We start from the raw sequence: 19,119 nt of genomic DNA on the forward strand, positions 1-19,119 counted from the left end.
GGAAATTGAAATTCCCAAGTGGGACTTTGATAATGCCACTATAGATCAAATGCAATTAGCTAGTCAACTCCTCCATAAGAAAGTAATCCAAAAGAAACTCAGAGAAGGGAGAGACAAAGAATACAGGATTATTGAGGATGCAAAGAATACTCTGACAAATGCTATAGGTGTTGAAGTTGATACTTCTCAACACATTTTATTGCAATTAGAAGAGGCAGTCAACAAATTCAATGAAGATTCCAGTGGCCAAGATAAGTTAATTGAGAAAGCAAAAAATAAATTTGATAACAAAGTGCTTGAGCACATTGCTTAGCAAATAGCTATCCAACAGGTAGAGCTTTCTTCAATTTTGACAAATCTTGAAACTTCTTACACAAATGTAACATCTCTTTTTTCAAATTTATGTGATGTTATCGAGTATACTAAGGAAATAAAGAGAAAATTGAATAAAATTGATGAAGATCTGATAGCTAGTGCAAAGTAGTTGCAACTTGACCCCAGTTCAAGCTTTGCACATCATATGGAGATCATATTCTTATCAAATATGCAGGTAGAATTATTGAGAGAGGAAGCAAGGATCCAGTCTATACTCATAGACATTCAGAACATGATCCTTCCCATCATGGATACAATGCAAAAGAACATTGCCTATTCCAAAATATTGATCCATGAAAATAATTTCTCAATTGCAGATCACATGATCGAGCTCTCTGCAAAAGTACAAGTTGCTCTTCAAACCTGCAAAGTTTTGCAAGATAATTGGGACAAGACCTTAACTCTTATTCTTAAGGTACATTGTGAATTTCTCTCACACTTTGGTGTCTCCATATAAATAGATTGTGTATAAATCTTTGGCATTATTGTCAAAAAGGGGGAGAGACATGTACATAATTAAGGAGGAGAGATATTTGTAAATATCATGAGAAAGATACCATACTAAGAGATACACTTAGTATGACACAATATGTATATTGTATGGGGGAGATATATGCAAAGTATATATAACAGAGTTACAAAGATTTTTTTTGAAAAATCTAAAAAAAAAGAGTATTTTAGGTACTGAGCCAGTATCTCACTATATATAAGTTTTGGCTAATAAGTGTTTTTGTCACTAATGCCAAAGGGGGAGATTGTTGACATTAAGTCAAATTTGTTATTAGTGACAACACTTATTCAGATTTTGTATGGTTATCGAGCTCTTTGATTAGTCTCCAGTGTTTGCCATGTAATTCAGTGGTTACCAAGCTTCACAGTTCCTATCGAGCATTCCAGTGGTTACCAAGTGAATTCAAGCAATGTGAAGACCAAAAATTCTTACCGAGAAGTTCAATGGTTACCAAGCTTTGTAGTGTCTACCAAGTCATCAGTTCTTGTGAAGCAAAGATAGTGTTAACCGAGTTATGAGATGATTAGTGTTTATCGAGTGCAGGTATGGTAAACGTGGAATTCAGTTTCTACCAAGTGACACTGTATCTACCAAGTCACCAGTGTATACCGAGTTCAAAACTATGTTGAAGTGATTAGTATGGATCGAGCCTCTACTTCTACTAAGTGCATGATGATGCCGAGTAATGATAATGGACATCGTGTATCAAAAATTCACCAAGTTAGTTTTCAAAACTTGAGTATCTACATTTGGGTTGACTTTGTAATATTGGTGTTAACTTGTGTTATGGCCAACCTTGTAATTATGTGAATTTGATTGATATGTATATATGTTGTGTACTGTATCATATCCAAGTGTGCAATTTTTTGATATGAGATAATGCGAATGTAATGCAAGCATGTGAATGTGAAACAGTAGCAGAACAAAGTGTATTGCAAGGCCATATTAGGAGTAGTAGAGTTACATCTATCACATAGAGGTGATTGGTACTTCAAGGATCTCAATCAAAAATTTAGTTGTAAGTTAGAGATCTACTGTTTCATCCTTACAGGTGAATTAGCTTCAAATACTTTAACAGGGTAGACCTAATAATCTTTTCTTAAATTTCTTTACCAAGTGCATACTCATTGTATGTTTGTAAAACCTCTAACAAGGTGGACCTAGTAGTCCTAATTGCTCCTAACAGGGTAGATCATCAGAAGTGATCATTGTAAGCCTTAACAGGCCAACTTTATGCTACAGTATTGAAGTTTTGTGGGTATCATCCCCACCCTAGTTTTACTTTCTATTTGGAAGGTTTCTGGGTCACCAAATATTGTGTTCAAAGTGTTTTATGCTTTTAGTTTCTCATGTATGTAGTAGATTAGATCTATTAATGGTAATTGGATTATTCTATTAAGTTCTGAATTTGTTAAAAGTTTTGAAGTTACTAATTCACCCCTCCCTTCTTAGTAACTTAGCTAGCCTTGAATATTTCCAACAAGAAGGATACAACAATTGTTATATCAGATCAAAGAGGATCAAGAAGGACACTGTATGCATTTGATCTTTAATTAGGCAACTAGAGCCAATCACAAGATCTATGTTGAAACATCCTAATAGGTGATTTTAGTAAAATCTCCTAGGTGGAGTAGTCCTAACAGGCTATACTAAATCCTTTAACAGGGTGACATTTCAAGTGAGTGATCAGAAGTCCTTTAACGAGGCACACTTCTAATAGGGTGTTGAAATCCTCTAACAAGGTGGGACTTAACAGTCTTTGTAAGCCTTTAATAGGGCAGGCCTTTCACAGGGCAGATCATGATTCATGGTCAAACCATTGTAACCTTAATTGGCTACACTTTATTGTTGTAGTAGTGAAGATTTGTGGGGGTCATCCCCACCCCAATTTTACCTTCTCATTTGAAGGGTTTTTGGGTAATCATATCTAGTGTCAAAGTGTGCGTTTAATTGCTTACATGTCTTAGATGCATTTATTTTACATGTTATTTCAATTTATCTATTGAATGCATGAAATAGATGAATGGTGAAATTTTTATGGGCTCATGTTTAAACTACTAATTTCCCCCACTCTCAAAAGTTTACCTCTTTCCCACTTGTAATTCCAAAATATCTATGTATGTAAATAATAATTATTTTTCAACATTATTTTTCATTCCTTAAGGCTTTTTATTTATAATAGGGGAAGGAAGGGCATACTCTTTCTACCTTTTTTGCCACGAGGTTGCACTAAACATTTTTCTTTAACTAAATCTTTTGGTAATGTCAGCTCTTCATACACCTTACTTGCTTAAAATCTACACCCAAAATTTTTCTAGGATTAACATCTAGTGATGAGATAGAGAAGGGGTTGCAAGAAGAGGGAACTTGATCAAAAGCATCCATTTGTTTATGCTTGTTACACATTTTTAAAAAAGTTTTTAGAATTTTTTATTTTGATACTAATTGGGTGTATTTAGCATTTTTAGGGCATCTTCTTTGGACATGACTATGTTCATAAGATAAGTTACATTTACGTTTGATTGGATAACACTCATTTTCATTCCTCTAAGTGAAGATCATATCTCTCAATTTTAGATTAATAGCCTAGGAAATCCACTATGGAAATCAAACTTTCACACAATCAAGGGTGATATAGCTATTTTTTTCTTTGGGTTGAACCCTTGTCTTATATCTTTGAACAATATTTTCTATCACCTTTAAGGATTCACTAATCAATAAATATAGAGGAAAAAAGGCACCTTTAAATCGATTGATACTCTAGATGACATTTCTTTTGTTGGATCAAAACCAAGTGCTAGTGATTTAGGCACATGTTGTAGCTATCCATAAATCAAAGATCATTATGAAATATCAAGTCCTTTTACACTTTGATTAAGAAGGTCACAATGAACATCCCCTACCACACATTTAAATATGTATATCACCTTGAATCTCAAGTCTTCATTATTTTTTCATCTTGATTTTCACTAATTATAAGAAGATTAAGTATTAATAAAATTGTGACTCTATTATGATGTATTGCTTCTGTGTTTATTTTCTTGTAATTCTATGATTATTTAAAAAAAGTATTTGCAGTAATTTTTGCTCATATATTAACCTAGGAAACATATTATGTATCTCTACTTCCGTTTGCCAAAACAATCTTTTGTAATGGTACAGTCTAGTTAGGAATAGATAACAATGAGAACATTAAATGGCCTTGAAAATCAAATCAAATCAAATTGAAATTCATCCCACAATATAAAAATTGCTCAAAAAGGATAGTGACAACCCAAACAAAACATCAATAAAGAGACCGACCTCTCTAAAAATAGCAATGTAATAAAATGATCAACTATGATATTAAAAATATTTTAGAGAAATCGTATCGAAGAAAAAATGAGCTCAATACTACCTAAATACCCACAACATGAATTTTGCAATTAATAAAATGATAGTAGTTCAAAGAGAACCACATCAAATAAAATATATAGAAGAGATACATTACTTGGAATTTAATTTTCGTACTAGGTTCAATATTGGTTCATTTAGTTTTAATCATTGAATATATGAGTAGTCAATCATTTATATATCAATTGTTGGTAATTTTTTGCCAATTGGTTTTAGTCTTATTTGATCCATGATTGGCTCATTTGTGCACCACTACTAGTGATTTATGAACCGCTATTGGAGATTTGTTAACCACTAGTAAAGATTTGTGAAGCACCATTCGACATTTTGTGGACCATTATTGGTGATTGAATGACTAATTATTGGTGCAATGGGGGTCAAGTATTTGTGAACACTTTTTTGGACCACTTTTTGACCCTTTCGTGTATAATGTCTACAATAGAGGGCATCATTATTAGTGAGAAGTTGAAACCTGAACTTTAAGCAATTAAATCACATACAAGAACAACAACAACAAAAATCGTAAACTTTTGACATTGTTTGGTACCTCAATTGAGTGTCCTAAATTAGCTATAGTCAATATTAGATATCTTCTTAAAACTAAATTTATAGTTTTGAAATTGTTGATAGAAGATACATCTATGAAATGCTTATAAATTGGAGTTAAATAATCATTGCTTCCAAAATATAAAAAATCTAATTTAATTGTTATCAATAATTTTTTTTTCTACATAAATTAGACTTTCCATGCAAACTCAGTCCCTAACAGCTATATATTTACAGTCCAGGTGGACCAACAAAATTGCTCTTAAATTTCACGCGTGTTTTGTACATTCAGCATTGGCGGCCATAGAGAGAGAGTCGAAGTCCGTAGGGAGAGAAAATACCCACTATCACTCTATAAAGCACCGTTGAAAAAAGGTTATAGAAAACATACATGGGGGTCTCCATCGGGCTACCTAGGGTTTAAATTCTTTTGTAAAGTTTTTTCGTAGTTTTAATTTGGATTTTGATCACGGTTGCTGGATCAGAGCCGAGAAATTTATCCTGCCAAATTCTGAGAACTCAATTGAGGTAAATTTTATAAAATTTGGCCATCAGTCGAGTGTTCTGAAAAGTTTTTTAAAATTTTCTCTTTTTTTATGCGAACTGTAGTTGTTTTGGTCTTGAATAGAATTGTCGGTTCTGAGGACTAGATTGATGTAAAATTTGGCTCTGAATTGGGTAAAGATCGCAAAATATGAAATCTGACTTTCTTTTTGTTGTTGATTAGTAAAATCGCCCTTGATGAGGTGCGATTAATGAAATTTGTGTTTTCGATGTTTCTTTTCAGTGTTATTTTGGTCAAAGAGTTTTTTATCTAAAATTTTAAACACTTCTTGGTCATTTAATTAAAGTCCAGCTTTTACGATGAAATAGTAAATGTCAAATTTGTATTGTGGCTTTTAATTGAGTAATATTTTGCAGATACGAAATTAACGTTCTGTTTTTCTCACTGTTGAATAAAATCGCCCTTTGCCGAGGAATCGTCTAATGCAAGTGGAAGGTCTTCATGTTTTATTGTTGTGATTTTTAGTGAAGAACTCGTTGATCTGAAATTTAAGGGTTCTTTTGTCATTGAATTAATAGTAACCTTTGCCGGGGGAATTTATTAGTGCAAATTTTACAAAATTTGAGCTTCAAAGTTGACTGCAAAGTTTACCGCAATCAAACTACAACTGATTCATTGCCATTGCATATAACTGGCCTTAAATGCGGAATTATATGATTTAAAATTTATGTTATTGCATTTGATTTTAGCAAACTGATTTGAGATTTTGGTGAATCCTAATTTAGCTTTTTGTTTTTTAAATTTGCTGGACTTTTATCAGGAAGCGTTTGACGTAAAATTTACATGTTAAAAGACTGTTTTAAATCATTAATTAAGGCTAGGCAGCTTGGATGAAGCAAAGTAATTTTTTTTTGGGGTTATTGTATTTCATTTTGGAGAAATTTTGATTATATGTAATTTTAGCAAGGTTGCACGGGGACAGGGGTACTTGGGGCACGTAGGGTACAGGTACAGGTACGGCTATTTTCAAAATAGGGGATGTGAGTACTTGGTGTGTCAAACTTTATTTTTAATTATATTTTTATATTTGTAGAAAATCTGAAAGTATGAATCATGACAATGGTTTTCCAAAACAAGAACAGTGATAAAGTTTGCAAATGTAATGTATTGTTTTCAATTTCAGATTTGCTATATGTTTGTAATAATAATATATGATAAATGTTTAGATGCATAACAGAGAAGAAAGACTTCACACATGAGCAAGGAGATCATAAATCATATGACAATGACATGTTGCAAATGATAAACTTCTGACCTGAACAGTGATTAAGTTTATTATCAATCAATATTGTATCAAAGTTTCAAACTGATTAGGTATTGAATTAAACTTGATAGACAACAAGCTGATACACAAACAAAATATTGAAAAAAAAATCAGAAATCTTAATCAAGGTTTTTAGCTATGATGCTCTCCACTGAATACCACATACTTGGGATACATGTACCCGGTAGGCTACGTGGGTATGTGTACCTGGGGTGTGGGTATGAGTAACCATGCGACCTTGAATTTCAGGGCTTTTGTTGTTGTTGATTATGGCTGGACTTCTTTGATTAAGTTGGTGGAAGAAATTTTAAGGTTTTTGTATGTGAATTTTGTTTTTTATGAAATGTGGGCAGTTTACAGATTGTTTTATTACAGAGAATTGGACTTCTGTGAGGAAATTATTGGATATAATTTGTGTGTTTATTAGATTCAAAGTGAAAACTGAGAGTTTGTTTTCTTTTACTAATAATAATATTTGAAATCATCAGCGAAATATTTGAGGAGTATAAATAGTGGAATGGAGTTTGATATTATTGAAGAAGCTTGAAATGCTAGAGTATTGTAAGATAAGAACCTGATGTTGAACTAAATTTTTGGAATGTTTTGGCATGATTTTGGATTTGGATGAAATTATACAAGTGAAAGTGATTTTGGATCCAGTTGACTTTACGGGATTAGAGACTTTTTTTATATACATATGCCTATGTTATCAAATAACTGAAAGGAATATTTAAAGTTCTTTGCAGTAGCTAAATACTAAATAGTTGAGATCTCGATTTTGTATTGTTTTTGCAGAATCAAAATTTTGAAAAATGTTAGAGCAATTGCTTATCTTCACCAGAGGTGGGTTGATTCTTTGGACATGCCGAGAGCTTGGAAATGCCCTCAAAGGCTCTCCCATTGATGCTTTAATTCGGTCCTGTCTTCTGGAGGAACGATCTGCTGATGCAGCTTATCAGTATGATGCCCTTGGGGCATCTTACACACTAAAATGGACCTTTCACAATGAGTTAGGCCTTGTTTTTGTGGCTGTTTATCAGCGAATGCTGCATCTTCTGTATGTGGATGAGTTGCTTGCCATGGTAAAGCGTGAATTTGTGGAAATTTATAATCCAAAGCGAATGATTTACACAGATTTTGATGACACCTTTAGGCAGTTGTTAAAAGAGTCTGAGGCTCGTGCAGAAGAAATGAAGAAAGTGAAGCAGACAGAGGTTCCGACAAAAAGACAAGGGCAAAATTCAAATCAGAAAGCTGGAACTATGGGTAAGGGAGGAAAGAGCTCAAGCAGATCACAAAGCAAAAGTGGGGCAGATGATGAAGATGGTAGGATGTCCAGCATAAAATCACTCTCCAATGGAAATGCCAATAGAGAGAGTAAAAAACATGAAAATGGTGATGTTGAAAAAACAAATGATACGCCCTTCAATGTAAATAAGTTACAGAAATTGCGGTCAAAAGCTGGTAAAAAGAATGAAACCAGTAAAGCCCCAAAGGAAGAGCAAGTGAAGAAGAAACCAAAGAAGAATAGAGTTTGGGATGATAAACCTCAGGAGGTGAAGCTGGATTTCACAGATCCTGTCAAAGAGAAAGGGGAGGAAAATGTAGCCGCTTTAGGAGATCAAGGGAAAAGTATGATGGACAAAGATGAGTATGAAAGCAGTGAAAGTGAGATAGAAGAGGAGGATGATACAAAAGGAAAAACCAATTCTGCCCCCAAGAAGAAAGGATGGTTTTCTTCTATTTTCCAGAGGTAAAAATGTAGTTTTCTTGTCATTTGTTTTGTATCTTGGTATTGAAGTGCAAATTTTGAACCATAAGAAAGACTCAAATGCTCATTTGTTAAATGCATTTTATTGAATATAGAATTATTTTTGTTTAGATTTGCTCTTCTTAGATATGACTGGGCTTGAATGCTCATTTGCTTTCTTCATCTTATTGATTATAAAATTAGTTTTGTTTATATTTGATCTTATTAGATACAATTTTGATTACTTAACAATTTTGCAATGGAAGTCTAACAAAATAGTCCCGTAACAGCAGCAGCAATGGGTTGTAGTGCCATAATGATCATACCATGGGTAGGTCCATAGAGGTAAAAGATGTCATCTTTCCAAGCTTTTATGTTTGCCAACTTAATAATGGACAGAATGCAAGTGTGTCCATATGAGTGTAGAGTAACTCTTCAAAGCTGTATGTCTCAATTAGGGGTGAGTAGTAATTTCTGATGCTAAGATCCGAATTAGGTTCTTCTCTGTGTGAATTCAAAATTCATGGGCCAGAGCAGGAAAATCTAAATGTTAATGTTGAATTTAGTAATTAAAACATGCAAATTTTCAACTGAAGAAAATCATGTTTCTCACATAGATATAAAGATATTCAATAAACAGTGTTGGGCAACAAGGAAAAGGCAACTGCACAAAACATATACCAGTCAAATCCGAGTATAAGATGCAGTTGAGTGCTTGGAAAAGTACTTGCACTTTCTTAATGAGGAACTAGCAGCCAGTAATGGATTACTAATCTAAAGCAAACATCTTTCATGTAACTAAATTTATGAATAAATTCAACCTATAATCTACACGTGCAAGATTCAACCTCAATAGAAAATGGACAGAATAATAAAACCAGCTTAATCAACCATTAAGTGAGTTGTGAGCTATAATATATTATTATTGACATGGTTCTTATAGTGCAGATAACACTTACAGAATACTAAGTGGGAGTTATCAGTATGAACAGATAAATGCACGAATGAGTTGAAGTATACAAAAATGAAGTAAACATGATTCAATCAACACATACTATTACAAGAATTTACAGAATAGTCTTAGAATATATCTAATTTGCAAGTAGAAAAAGAGAGGGTAAGCAAAAGGTGGCAGATGTGTTTGGAATCTTGCTAATGAATTGATGATTCTCTTCTCTTTTTGGCTACTTATTAGAGTTCAACAAGATTAGTTGATTTGCTTCCATGTTAAACTAGCTTAAGAAAAACTATGCCCCTCACAACCAAGAGACATTCTTTTAATCTTCATCCCTTAACTTGCTTTGTAACCAAGTTTGTCGAATGGTTAAGTGTAAGGATTAGATGATTCCTGTAGTGCTACTCAAAGCAAAATAGAAAAATAGAATGTTCTTGTAATTTATGCTCTTCTTTTCCAACTTATTCCACGAGGAATCTATCTTGGTCTTGGATGCAAGTCAAATCCAAGTATAAGATGCAGTTGATTACTTGGAAAAGTACTTGCACTTTCTTAATGAGGAACTAGCAATCAGTAATGGGTTACTAATCTAAAACAAACATCTTCCATGTACCTGACTTTATCAATAAATTCAACCTATAATCTACACGTGCAAGATTCAACCTCAATAGAAAATGCACAGATTAATAAAACCAGCTTAATCAACCATTAAGCGAGTTGTGAGCTATAATATATTATCATTGACATGGTTCTTGTAGTGCAGATAACACTAATAGAATACTAAGTGGGAGTTATCAGTATGAACAGATGCATGCATGAATGAATTGAAGTATACAAAAATGTAGTAAACGTGATTCAATCAACACATACTATTACAATTTACACAGTAGTCTTAGGATATATCTAATTTGCAAGTAGAAAAAGAGAGGGTAAGCAAAAGGTGGCAGATGTGTTTGCAATCTTGCTAATGAATTGATGATTCTCTTCTCATTTTTGCTACTTATTAGAGTTCAACAAGATTTAGTTGATTTGTGTCCATGTTAAACTAGCTTAGAGAAAAACTATGCCCCTCACAACCAAGAGACATTCTTTTAATCTTCATCCCTTAACTTGTACTGTAACCAAGTCTCTGTCAAATGGTCAAGTGTAAGGATTAGATGATTCCTGTTGTGCTACTCAAAGCAAAATAGCAAAATAGAATGTTCTTGTGATTTATGCTCTTCTTTTCCAACTTGTTCCACTAGGAATCTATCTTGGTCTTGGATGCAAGTCAAACACAAGTATAAGATGCAGTTGAGTACTTTGGAAAGTACTTGCACTTTCTTAATGAGGAACTAGCAGCCAGTAATGGGTTACTAATCTAAAACATACATCTTCCATGTATCTTAATTTATCAATAAATTCAACCTATAATCTACACGTGCAAGATTCAACCTCAATAGAAAATGGACAGAATAATAAAACCAGCTTAATCAACCATTAAGCGAGTTGTGAGCTATAATATATTATCATTGACATGGTTCTTGTAGTGCAGATAACACATATAGAATACTAAGTGGGAGTTATCAGTATGAACAGATATATGCATGAATGAGTTGAAGTATACAAAAATGTAGTAAATGTGATTCAATCAACACATACTATTACAATAATTACAATAGTCTTAGCATAATCGTGAAAGTTTCCTTGCCATGCTGTTGCGTGTAGTGTTTGGACCAATCCAAATTGGCAACATCAATGCCTGGACTGGGAGGTGTTGGGAACATAAATCTAGTGGCCTGGACTTGCCCCCGACCATGGGTTTTAAACATTGAACAGAAAGCAATTTGAATGGCCGCATTGGGAAAATAATAATTGTTAAATCTCAAGATGATAATCAGTGCAACAAGAGTAGTTCTAATTGGGTATCCGTATCAACTGTATACACTTGCAAGCAGCTTTGGATTGAGATGTAACCTTACTATCTGCTACTACTTATTTCATTTGAGATGCACATCATGTTTCAAAAAAGAGAATGCAAAATCAAAGTCACATGGTAGAAAAAGTAGCACATGGGCTCTACCTTTTACCTTTTGTCATTTTTTGTGCCATTAGTGTAGTGTAAGCATCCCCTCAAATTTAGTGGGTTCTTGTCAAATCAAATATCAGAACTCATGGAATCTTTTGAGCCATCTATAACTCTACTTATTTTGTATTAGTGAGAAAGGTCTGGGGGAAAATAGGTATTAAAAGTTTAGACTCCTAAAAAAAATCAACACACGTGAGACCTTTTCATGCAGTCCTCCCTTTTGGAGTATGGATATCCTTCCCTAACCAGAGAATCTGTAGAAATAATGTTGGACAGATTTGGGTGCTTTTTCAGATTTTATAGAAGTTGCCAGTCCTCGTTCGGATTTGGGGTTCGATATTTCTTCAAAAAAAAATTTGGTGGGTTCGGGCTTGTTTTGCATTCTTCCATACAAAAGCATATGTTTATCTATGTATGTATATGTGTGTGCATGTATATATGCATGCGTGCATGCAGCAGCAAATAAGTTCATACATCACCATATCAATGTTCCATTTCAAAAATAATAATGTCAACACTAACAATCAGCCATGACTGATCAAATATCATCCAAAGTCATTGAACATATGATCATACTCTTGCTATGGCAAATTAGAAGCACAAACAGTACCAATGGCATTGGTAGCAGGTACTATCCATCTCAGCCCCACTATCACCAGGTAGCTTGTGATCATAGCATTAACAGAAATTGCATCAAAGCAGGCAATTGAATCATCCAACCCTGCGCCCTCTATTTCAACATCCTAATGCTTTCCTCCCCTTTTTTGTAGGTATCATTTCTGTGTGTTATGAGCCTCAATTGTGAATGCACAATTGAATCTTTTTTTGCCTTTATAGTGGTCCGTTGTAGGGTTGGAGGTTTGAATTGACTTAAGCAGAAAAAAAGACTTTAAAAAAGTAAAAAACAAATATTTTTTGGCCAAATTTGGCCGGGGTCCTGCCGCGTAACTCCAAATTCACCATAAAAACAGAAAAAGTGTGCCCGGGTTCCTCTGACATAATTTGGGCAGAATTTACAGGTCTACGGCCGACTTTTGTCCATCCCAAATCCAGACCAGACTTTTGGGCCATCAGGGAGAAATTTGGCAAGACAGGATTTTGTTGGAGAAATTCAATTTATATTATAACATACATGTATTTATAGATAGTGATATGAAATAGAGACTTTTTAAGTTATATCAGATTTCCACAATCCATAGCAAGAGAACTTTCACACAATCAAACCTAGAAGAAAGAATACATTGGAAGCTTTTTGTCGAAATCTTAACCAAACATTTTCCCACAATTTTTGGTTGATTGATTTAAATATGTGAATTTCCTTCTGGTTTGATATATAGGTAAGGGCTTAACAACTTCATGTGGCAAGTATATGTCGCAAATTGTTTGCTTTGATGGCAGTTGCACTCTATTTATTTCTTAACTAGGATTTGCACTCTATACAGGCAAAGACTATACTCTTATACTCATGGATGCTCCCTCAGCTAGACAAATTGAAATCTATGCAATAATCATTACAGAAACGAATAAATTTACAGATTTGATAAGATTTTGTACAGCCATGAAATGCTCTGCAAATTAGTATGTTGGTGCAAGGTTATTGTTTGATTAAGATGCTCTTCGGCTTGTGCAAATAAACTACCTTATAATGGTTTTAGAGCGATGGGACCACACCATGGTATCAGTATTCACTGTTCAGTACCTACATTTTTTGCTTTCTAAATTTATACCCATATCCATATTTTAAAACAGCGTCCGTATCACTGTACATATTCTCCATGTCTTTTGGTGACTATGATACAATTGGAAGGGAGTATTCAAAATAATCACTATTGCGACCAATTTTTAATTATATTTCTTTAGATAAAATAAATGGATGTGATCAAATACATCAATAATAAAAAATTGACATAATCAAATACATCAATAAACGAACATACATAAGCTCGCATAACATAATCATAGTATTGTTGTACTTTGCATATCCAAAGTGCTTTCTTATATACACATTTTGGTTATTCTGTCCAGTCCGCCTTCATGATGAAACCTGTTAAACACATACTCAAAACATATTCCATAACTTGCTATCTAAGGGTTAACATCTAGGATGTTGTCCCTACATTGTCAAGTAATTGAATTGACAAGACAATTACATTCCTGAGCCCAAAATGCCCAATCTCTGCCTGTATAGTGCGATAATAATGTCTCCATATTTTCCATCCAAAATATATACCAATTATTATCTTAACACCAGCGAACATAAATACATTATCTATAAACTCTATGCTACCATAATACAAAATTGTCAGCATATATTTTACTCCAGTGATGCTCGCTGATTAAAACTGTACTTCTGCTGTCTGTTTCCTGACTTATACTTGGGCAATTTTCATGTTAACCAAAAACAAAAACTGAAGTTAACTCCATGCAGCCTTACCAACATGAAGTGTTGCCATAAATGACAACATCTATGCATTCATACCTGCCAACTTGCCAACAAGAAGCCTATATTATTCAAGAGAATAGCTTCAGCAAGGTCCAGAAATGTAACCATTGCTTATTTTGTGCTTCATCTAACTTGCAAGTTCAGTCGAGTCATCCATTCTCTCAAGCTTTGTCCTTATTAATTTTAATGAACAACGATAAAATCTTTCTTTTTTTGTGCAGCGTTTCAGGTAATTCTATTCTGGAAAGATCAGACCTGGAGCCAGCTTTGAAAGCTCTAAAAGATCGACTTATGACCAAGAATGTGGTTTGTACTCTTCTCAATTCCACAAGAAATTTTTAAGTTGCTTTAAAGTAACTGTAAATGGAACATGAAAGAGACTAGCACATTCCCCATGTTGCAGGCAGAAGAGATTGCTGAGAAACTATGTGAATCAGTAGCAGCTAGCCTGGAAGGTAAAAAGTTGGGCTCTTTTACAAGAGTCTCTTCTACTGTTCAGGTATGTCTTGGAAATAAAATATTGTGGAAAACTAAAGCCAAACATTGATAAGCATAATTAAGCAATTTGCCAAAAAAAATTCAGTAAATATGACACACCACTGTACCGTATTCTATTGTAATTGTGTGTTACATTAGATTACTTTTTGACTGCAGACAGCTATGGAAGAAGCCCTTCTTCGCATCCTAACACCCCAACGATCTGTGGATATTTTGAGGGATGTGCATGCTGCCAAAGAGCAAGGCAAGCCATATGTTATTGTCTTCGTGGGAGTAAATGGTGTGGGAAAATCAACAAACCTTGCAAAGGTTTGCGACAATATCCAGTTTGAGGATTATTTTGTTACTATTCCTTTAACGTTTGGAAGTGTATGCAACTAACCAAAACTCTTTAACTCTTTGTCTCTATTTTGAGCAACGCTCCAGGTGGCATATTGGTTGCTGCGTCATGACCTCAGTGTTATGATGGCTGCCTGTGATACATTTCGATCAGGAGCTGTTGAACAGCTTCGCACTCATGCTCGACGGCTTCAGGTAATGTTAACATGTAGCTTATTTGTCCATTTGTTTGAGAAATTTGAAACCATCAATTGTATGTCCTAATGGTTTGGACTTTTATCATTCTTAGATTCCTATATTTGAGAAAGGGTATGAAAAGGATCCGGCAATGGTAGCAAAGGAAGCCATTCAGGAAGCCAACCACAATAAAGTAGATGTTGTTCTTGTGGATACAGCTGGACGAATGCAGGTATACATCAGAGAACTTTATTTCATAGCAGTCTGAGCTTTAAAAAATATGGGTCTAGGAATTTCATGTTAAAAAAAGCAGGGATTCGTTTTTTCTGGAAGATGTCCGTCTGGTATTTGCATATTCTAATTATGGACTGATTTAAAGAGTTGTGTGATGTTTCTATGCTGTTCCATCTTGTAGGATAATGAGCCTTTGATGAGAGCTCTTTCAAAACTTATCAATGTCAATAGCCCGAATTTGGTGCTTTTTGTTGGTGAAGCACTGGTTGGCAATGATGCTGTGGATCAGCTCACTAAGTTTGATCAGGTAAAGCCTATGAATGCTTGGTACTCATCTCGTATGATAGATTCTCTATAATTATAACTTCTTATATCTGAGATGGATAGGAAGTTGCAAACCTGGAAACATGAACTCATAATATTTTTTGTATTCAACGCATTTGTGATTCAGAAACTGGCAGACCTTTCTACTTCTTCCAGTGCAAGATTGATTGATGGAATTCTTTTGACAAAGTTTGATACTATTGATGATAAGGTGAGGATATGAATAACCTTGCACAGAACTTTTTGATGCATTCTTCTTGGTTGCTCGGCTTTGTTTGACTTTGTATAACTTTTTGCGAGTGAAAATTGTATTCAAAGATCTCTTTTGTTGGTAGCTCCAAGAAAATGAATTGATTTGCAAACTCTTTTATCTGTCACAAGTTTCTTTGAGGTTTAGCATGATTGAATGGAGCTATCCAAGCAAATTTATTTCCCCCTACAATTTGTCTGAACTGTCATCTTTTGTACAGGTTGGAGCTGCACTTTCTATGGTCTACATTTCAGGATCGCCTGTGATGTTTGTGGGATGTGGACAGTCATACACAGATCTGAAAAAACTTAATGTCAAATCAATTGTCAAAACCCTCCTAAAGTAGGAAATTTGCTCGAAACTGCCACAGATTTTATGTGCTTGGCAACATGCTTCCAGCAATTATAATTGTCATGCCATTAGGATACTACATTGCTCCCCAATGATCTCTTTAATTTGCTGACTGAGGTTTGTTACTGTACACAGGTTAATTTATGACTGTTGTTTTAGTAGTTATTCTGAATTTAGCTTTACAAAATGCTTATGTAGTGGGTTGAGGTAAAGTAGTCATCACAAATTCTTGTACTAGTGTCAGCATTTGTTTAGCACGCAACTTGTAAAAGGTGATTATTTCTGACTGAATCATCAAATTGTGATTTGCTTGTTTCTTGCTATTGACTTAACAGTTTGTCCTTTAGAGAGTGCTGCAACATAAATGCCAAGAAATGAAGTATATACCTTACAACTAAAAACATTTTGATGTTTTGATCTGATATCTTTGTCAAAAGTAGATATTGCAGCTCGTTTACATTATACTCCAATTATGATCAATTTACCTGTGCACCCTGAATTTATTGTATTTGTCAATGCTGTTGGAATTATGGTATAGTTGAAAGTTTCCAATATGCAATCCTATTCTCCATTCCTATGCCTGCAACCAAACGGGTCGGAATACAAATTTATCAGGAGTGTTAAAATGATAGTTTGTTAAGGTTTTGAATTGCATAATCAAAAGAGGCTGGAACGGGGGATATTGAATTGTTGCGGAGAATGAAACAATGGTCTTTTTAAGGTACAGGATGAATGAAAAAAAATGCAGTTCACATATTAATTTTTTTCCTTCTATTTTAATTGGCATTAGGTAGTTGAAAAGATTAAAAGAAATCAGTTGACATTTATTGTGTATTTCTTTTCTCATATTATATTATTTTTGTAATAGTACTTATTTGATAGATAACATTTTTTATTTTTCATTGATAATAAAAGAGGTATTACATTGGATTACCATTTGCATAAGTTGGCTAAAAGCTTTACAAACTTCTGTCTTCCCTTACCCCACATAATTATATAGATATTAAAAGAAAGGGCATCAACACCTGTTGAAAAAACAACACCAACCCATCCCACAAAAAAGATGAGTAGATGCCAAGGCAATGACATAGTAAACCACCAACAACCATTTGTGCTTAATCCTTAAACCATTGTGTTGCCTCCTCCTTTTTGAAATTTGGAATGGCACGATCGTCATGAACTAACTTTGCATGTCGAGAGGTCTAATTCCCTGGCGACACTTTTTGCCCATTTCACTTGTGCTTGCCTCTTCGGTCAATAGATGTCCAGCCACATTCCTTTCACTATGGAATTCCTAGCATCATTCTGAACTCTCCTCTCAACTTGGTGTCATTGCGCTCTTACGAGGCATCACCTTCATGAATCCTCGCCTCTCCTCTCTCGAAACCTAGATCTTCTCTTGCAAGAATTTCACAATCTTCTTCCACCCTTTCTCTGCCTACGATACTTGGACCCCTTGTGGATTCGCTGATGACCAAACAATCAAGGGTTGAACTGAGGAATCCCCTCCCCCAATCAACCTCCATGGTTCCTAACCCATTTCCAAACCCACACCCATAACAACTTTGTCCACAATATCCTACAACCCCTAAAGCCATTGTGGGTCAACGCATGTTGCCACAACTCGACAAACTTCCTCCTTGGTCTCACCAACCAATAGAGCCAACGCCACAAAGAGTGAATTAACATCCAAATTGGAGCGTCTCCTTCGGTAGGATTCCAAATATTCCACTCCATACATTTGTTGAATGCCATCCAAGAACTTCAGTTCTTCAAACAAGAAAATGTTCTTCAAACATCTAACTGTAATCTTCCCTCCATACAATTGTGTTTGGTTGTTTGATTCAAGCGCAAAGTTAGCCTCCATATCTATCTCTTTGTTGAAAACCTTGTGAAATGCCCTTCCCTTTCTCCTTAAATTCACACTTCGAATAATTTGGAAGCTTTCTCTACGTGGGGTGCCATTTAATAATTACAATCTCTATGATGTGTGAGGGATTGATTCACAATTTGAGTTGTACTCCCATAATAATTGGATAAAACACTTCTTTGGCCCCTTCACTTTTGTTCTCCAATCTTTATTCCATGTTGAGAAGCCTAAGGTCTGCAAAAATATCATTCTCAATTCCCAAAGTTGCACTCACACCCATGTTAGCTAGTTTGTCTGCCGCCTTATTTGCTTCTCTGTATACATGGAAAACCTTAAAGTCCTCGAACTCTAGTATCAAACATCTAATATGCGTTATGTGTTTGTCAAGATGTCACACTTCTAGCTTCCTTTGCTAAATTCTATTAGTGATTTTCTTTGAATCTCCTTCCAGATTCACTCAATAGATGCCCAATACAACACCTAAGACTAAAGCCTCTTTAGCCACTTCACATTCTGCCACATTGTTCGTTCCATCTCTTAGCCGTTTGGACATAAAAGCAAGGGTGTTGCCCTAATGATCTCCTATTATACATCCACAACTGGAGACCCTCGGATTCCCCTGAGCTATTCCGTCAAAGGTGATTTTTAACCATCCTTCCTCTGGTGGTAGCCAACACATCTTTTCCCTTTTCTATTTAGGATCAAGCCTTAAAAGACCCATTAACAAGCCTATTTTTGTAATACTTTAACAACAAGTTAATTAGGATATATTAATAGAAAGTACATAGTTATAAATATTAAGAAGTATATACTATTTACAAAAAAAAAAAAAAGAATAATAAACTTTTATTTAAAAGTGGGTACTATTGTAAAAAAGGCAAAAAGTTCAGAAAGTGGTAAATGTTTAGAAACATTTTGAGGTTAATTATAACTAGTGCTTGCACCTTTGAAGGGTGCAAGGGTTAAGCTGATAGTCTTGTATAATTTCGATAACATTCTTGAATTCTTATTCATACAATGTCCCTGTCTACTTCTCTACCTCCATCTTTATATCTTTTTCATTTACACACATCAACACTCCTTTCTCAAATGTAGGACTTCACCGACCTCTTCCCATTCCCAATAGACCATGTGAATGCATCAGTATGGACTTTTTGATAGGCTTAACTACGACTTAATAGGGTTATGAGAGCATCTATGTATATG

At 34.5% G+C, this 19,119-nt stretch overlaps 1 protein-coding gene across 1 annotated transcript; it reads left to right on the forward strand.

Annotated features, from left to right (window-relative positions):
• The first annotated feature begins 5,212 nt into the window (after nucleotides 1–5,212).
• Nucleotides 5,213–16,444, forward strand: LOC149580699 (signal recognition particle receptor alpha subunit family protein). Its single transcript, XM_089792904.1, has 10 exons — nucleotides 5,213–5,353; nucleotides 7,450–8,407; nucleotides 14,092–14,176; nucleotides 14,274–14,369; nucleotides 14,525–14,677; nucleotides 14,795–14,902; nucleotides 14,997–15,116; nucleotides 15,300–15,425; nucleotides 15,570–15,653; nucleotides 15,913–16,444. Exons 2-10 carry the CDS (start codon nucleotides 7,467–7,469, stop codon nucleotides 16,036–16,038), a joined length of 1,839 nt encoding a protein of 612 aa, XP_089649030.1. The 5' UTR covers nucleotides 5,213–5,353; nucleotides 7,450–7,466; the 3' UTR covers nucleotides 16,039–16,444.
• Nucleotides 16,445–19,119: the final 2,675 nt, after the last annotated feature.

Source organism: Cupressus sempervirens, chromosome 1 (assembly GCF_028749045.1).
Source record: "Cupressus sempervirens isolate cs-2001-9-10 chromosome 1, ASM2874904v1, whole genome shotgun sequence".
NCBI lineage: Eukaryota > Viridiplantae > Streptophyta > Pinopsida > Cupressales > Cupressaceae > Cupressus > Cupressus sempervirens.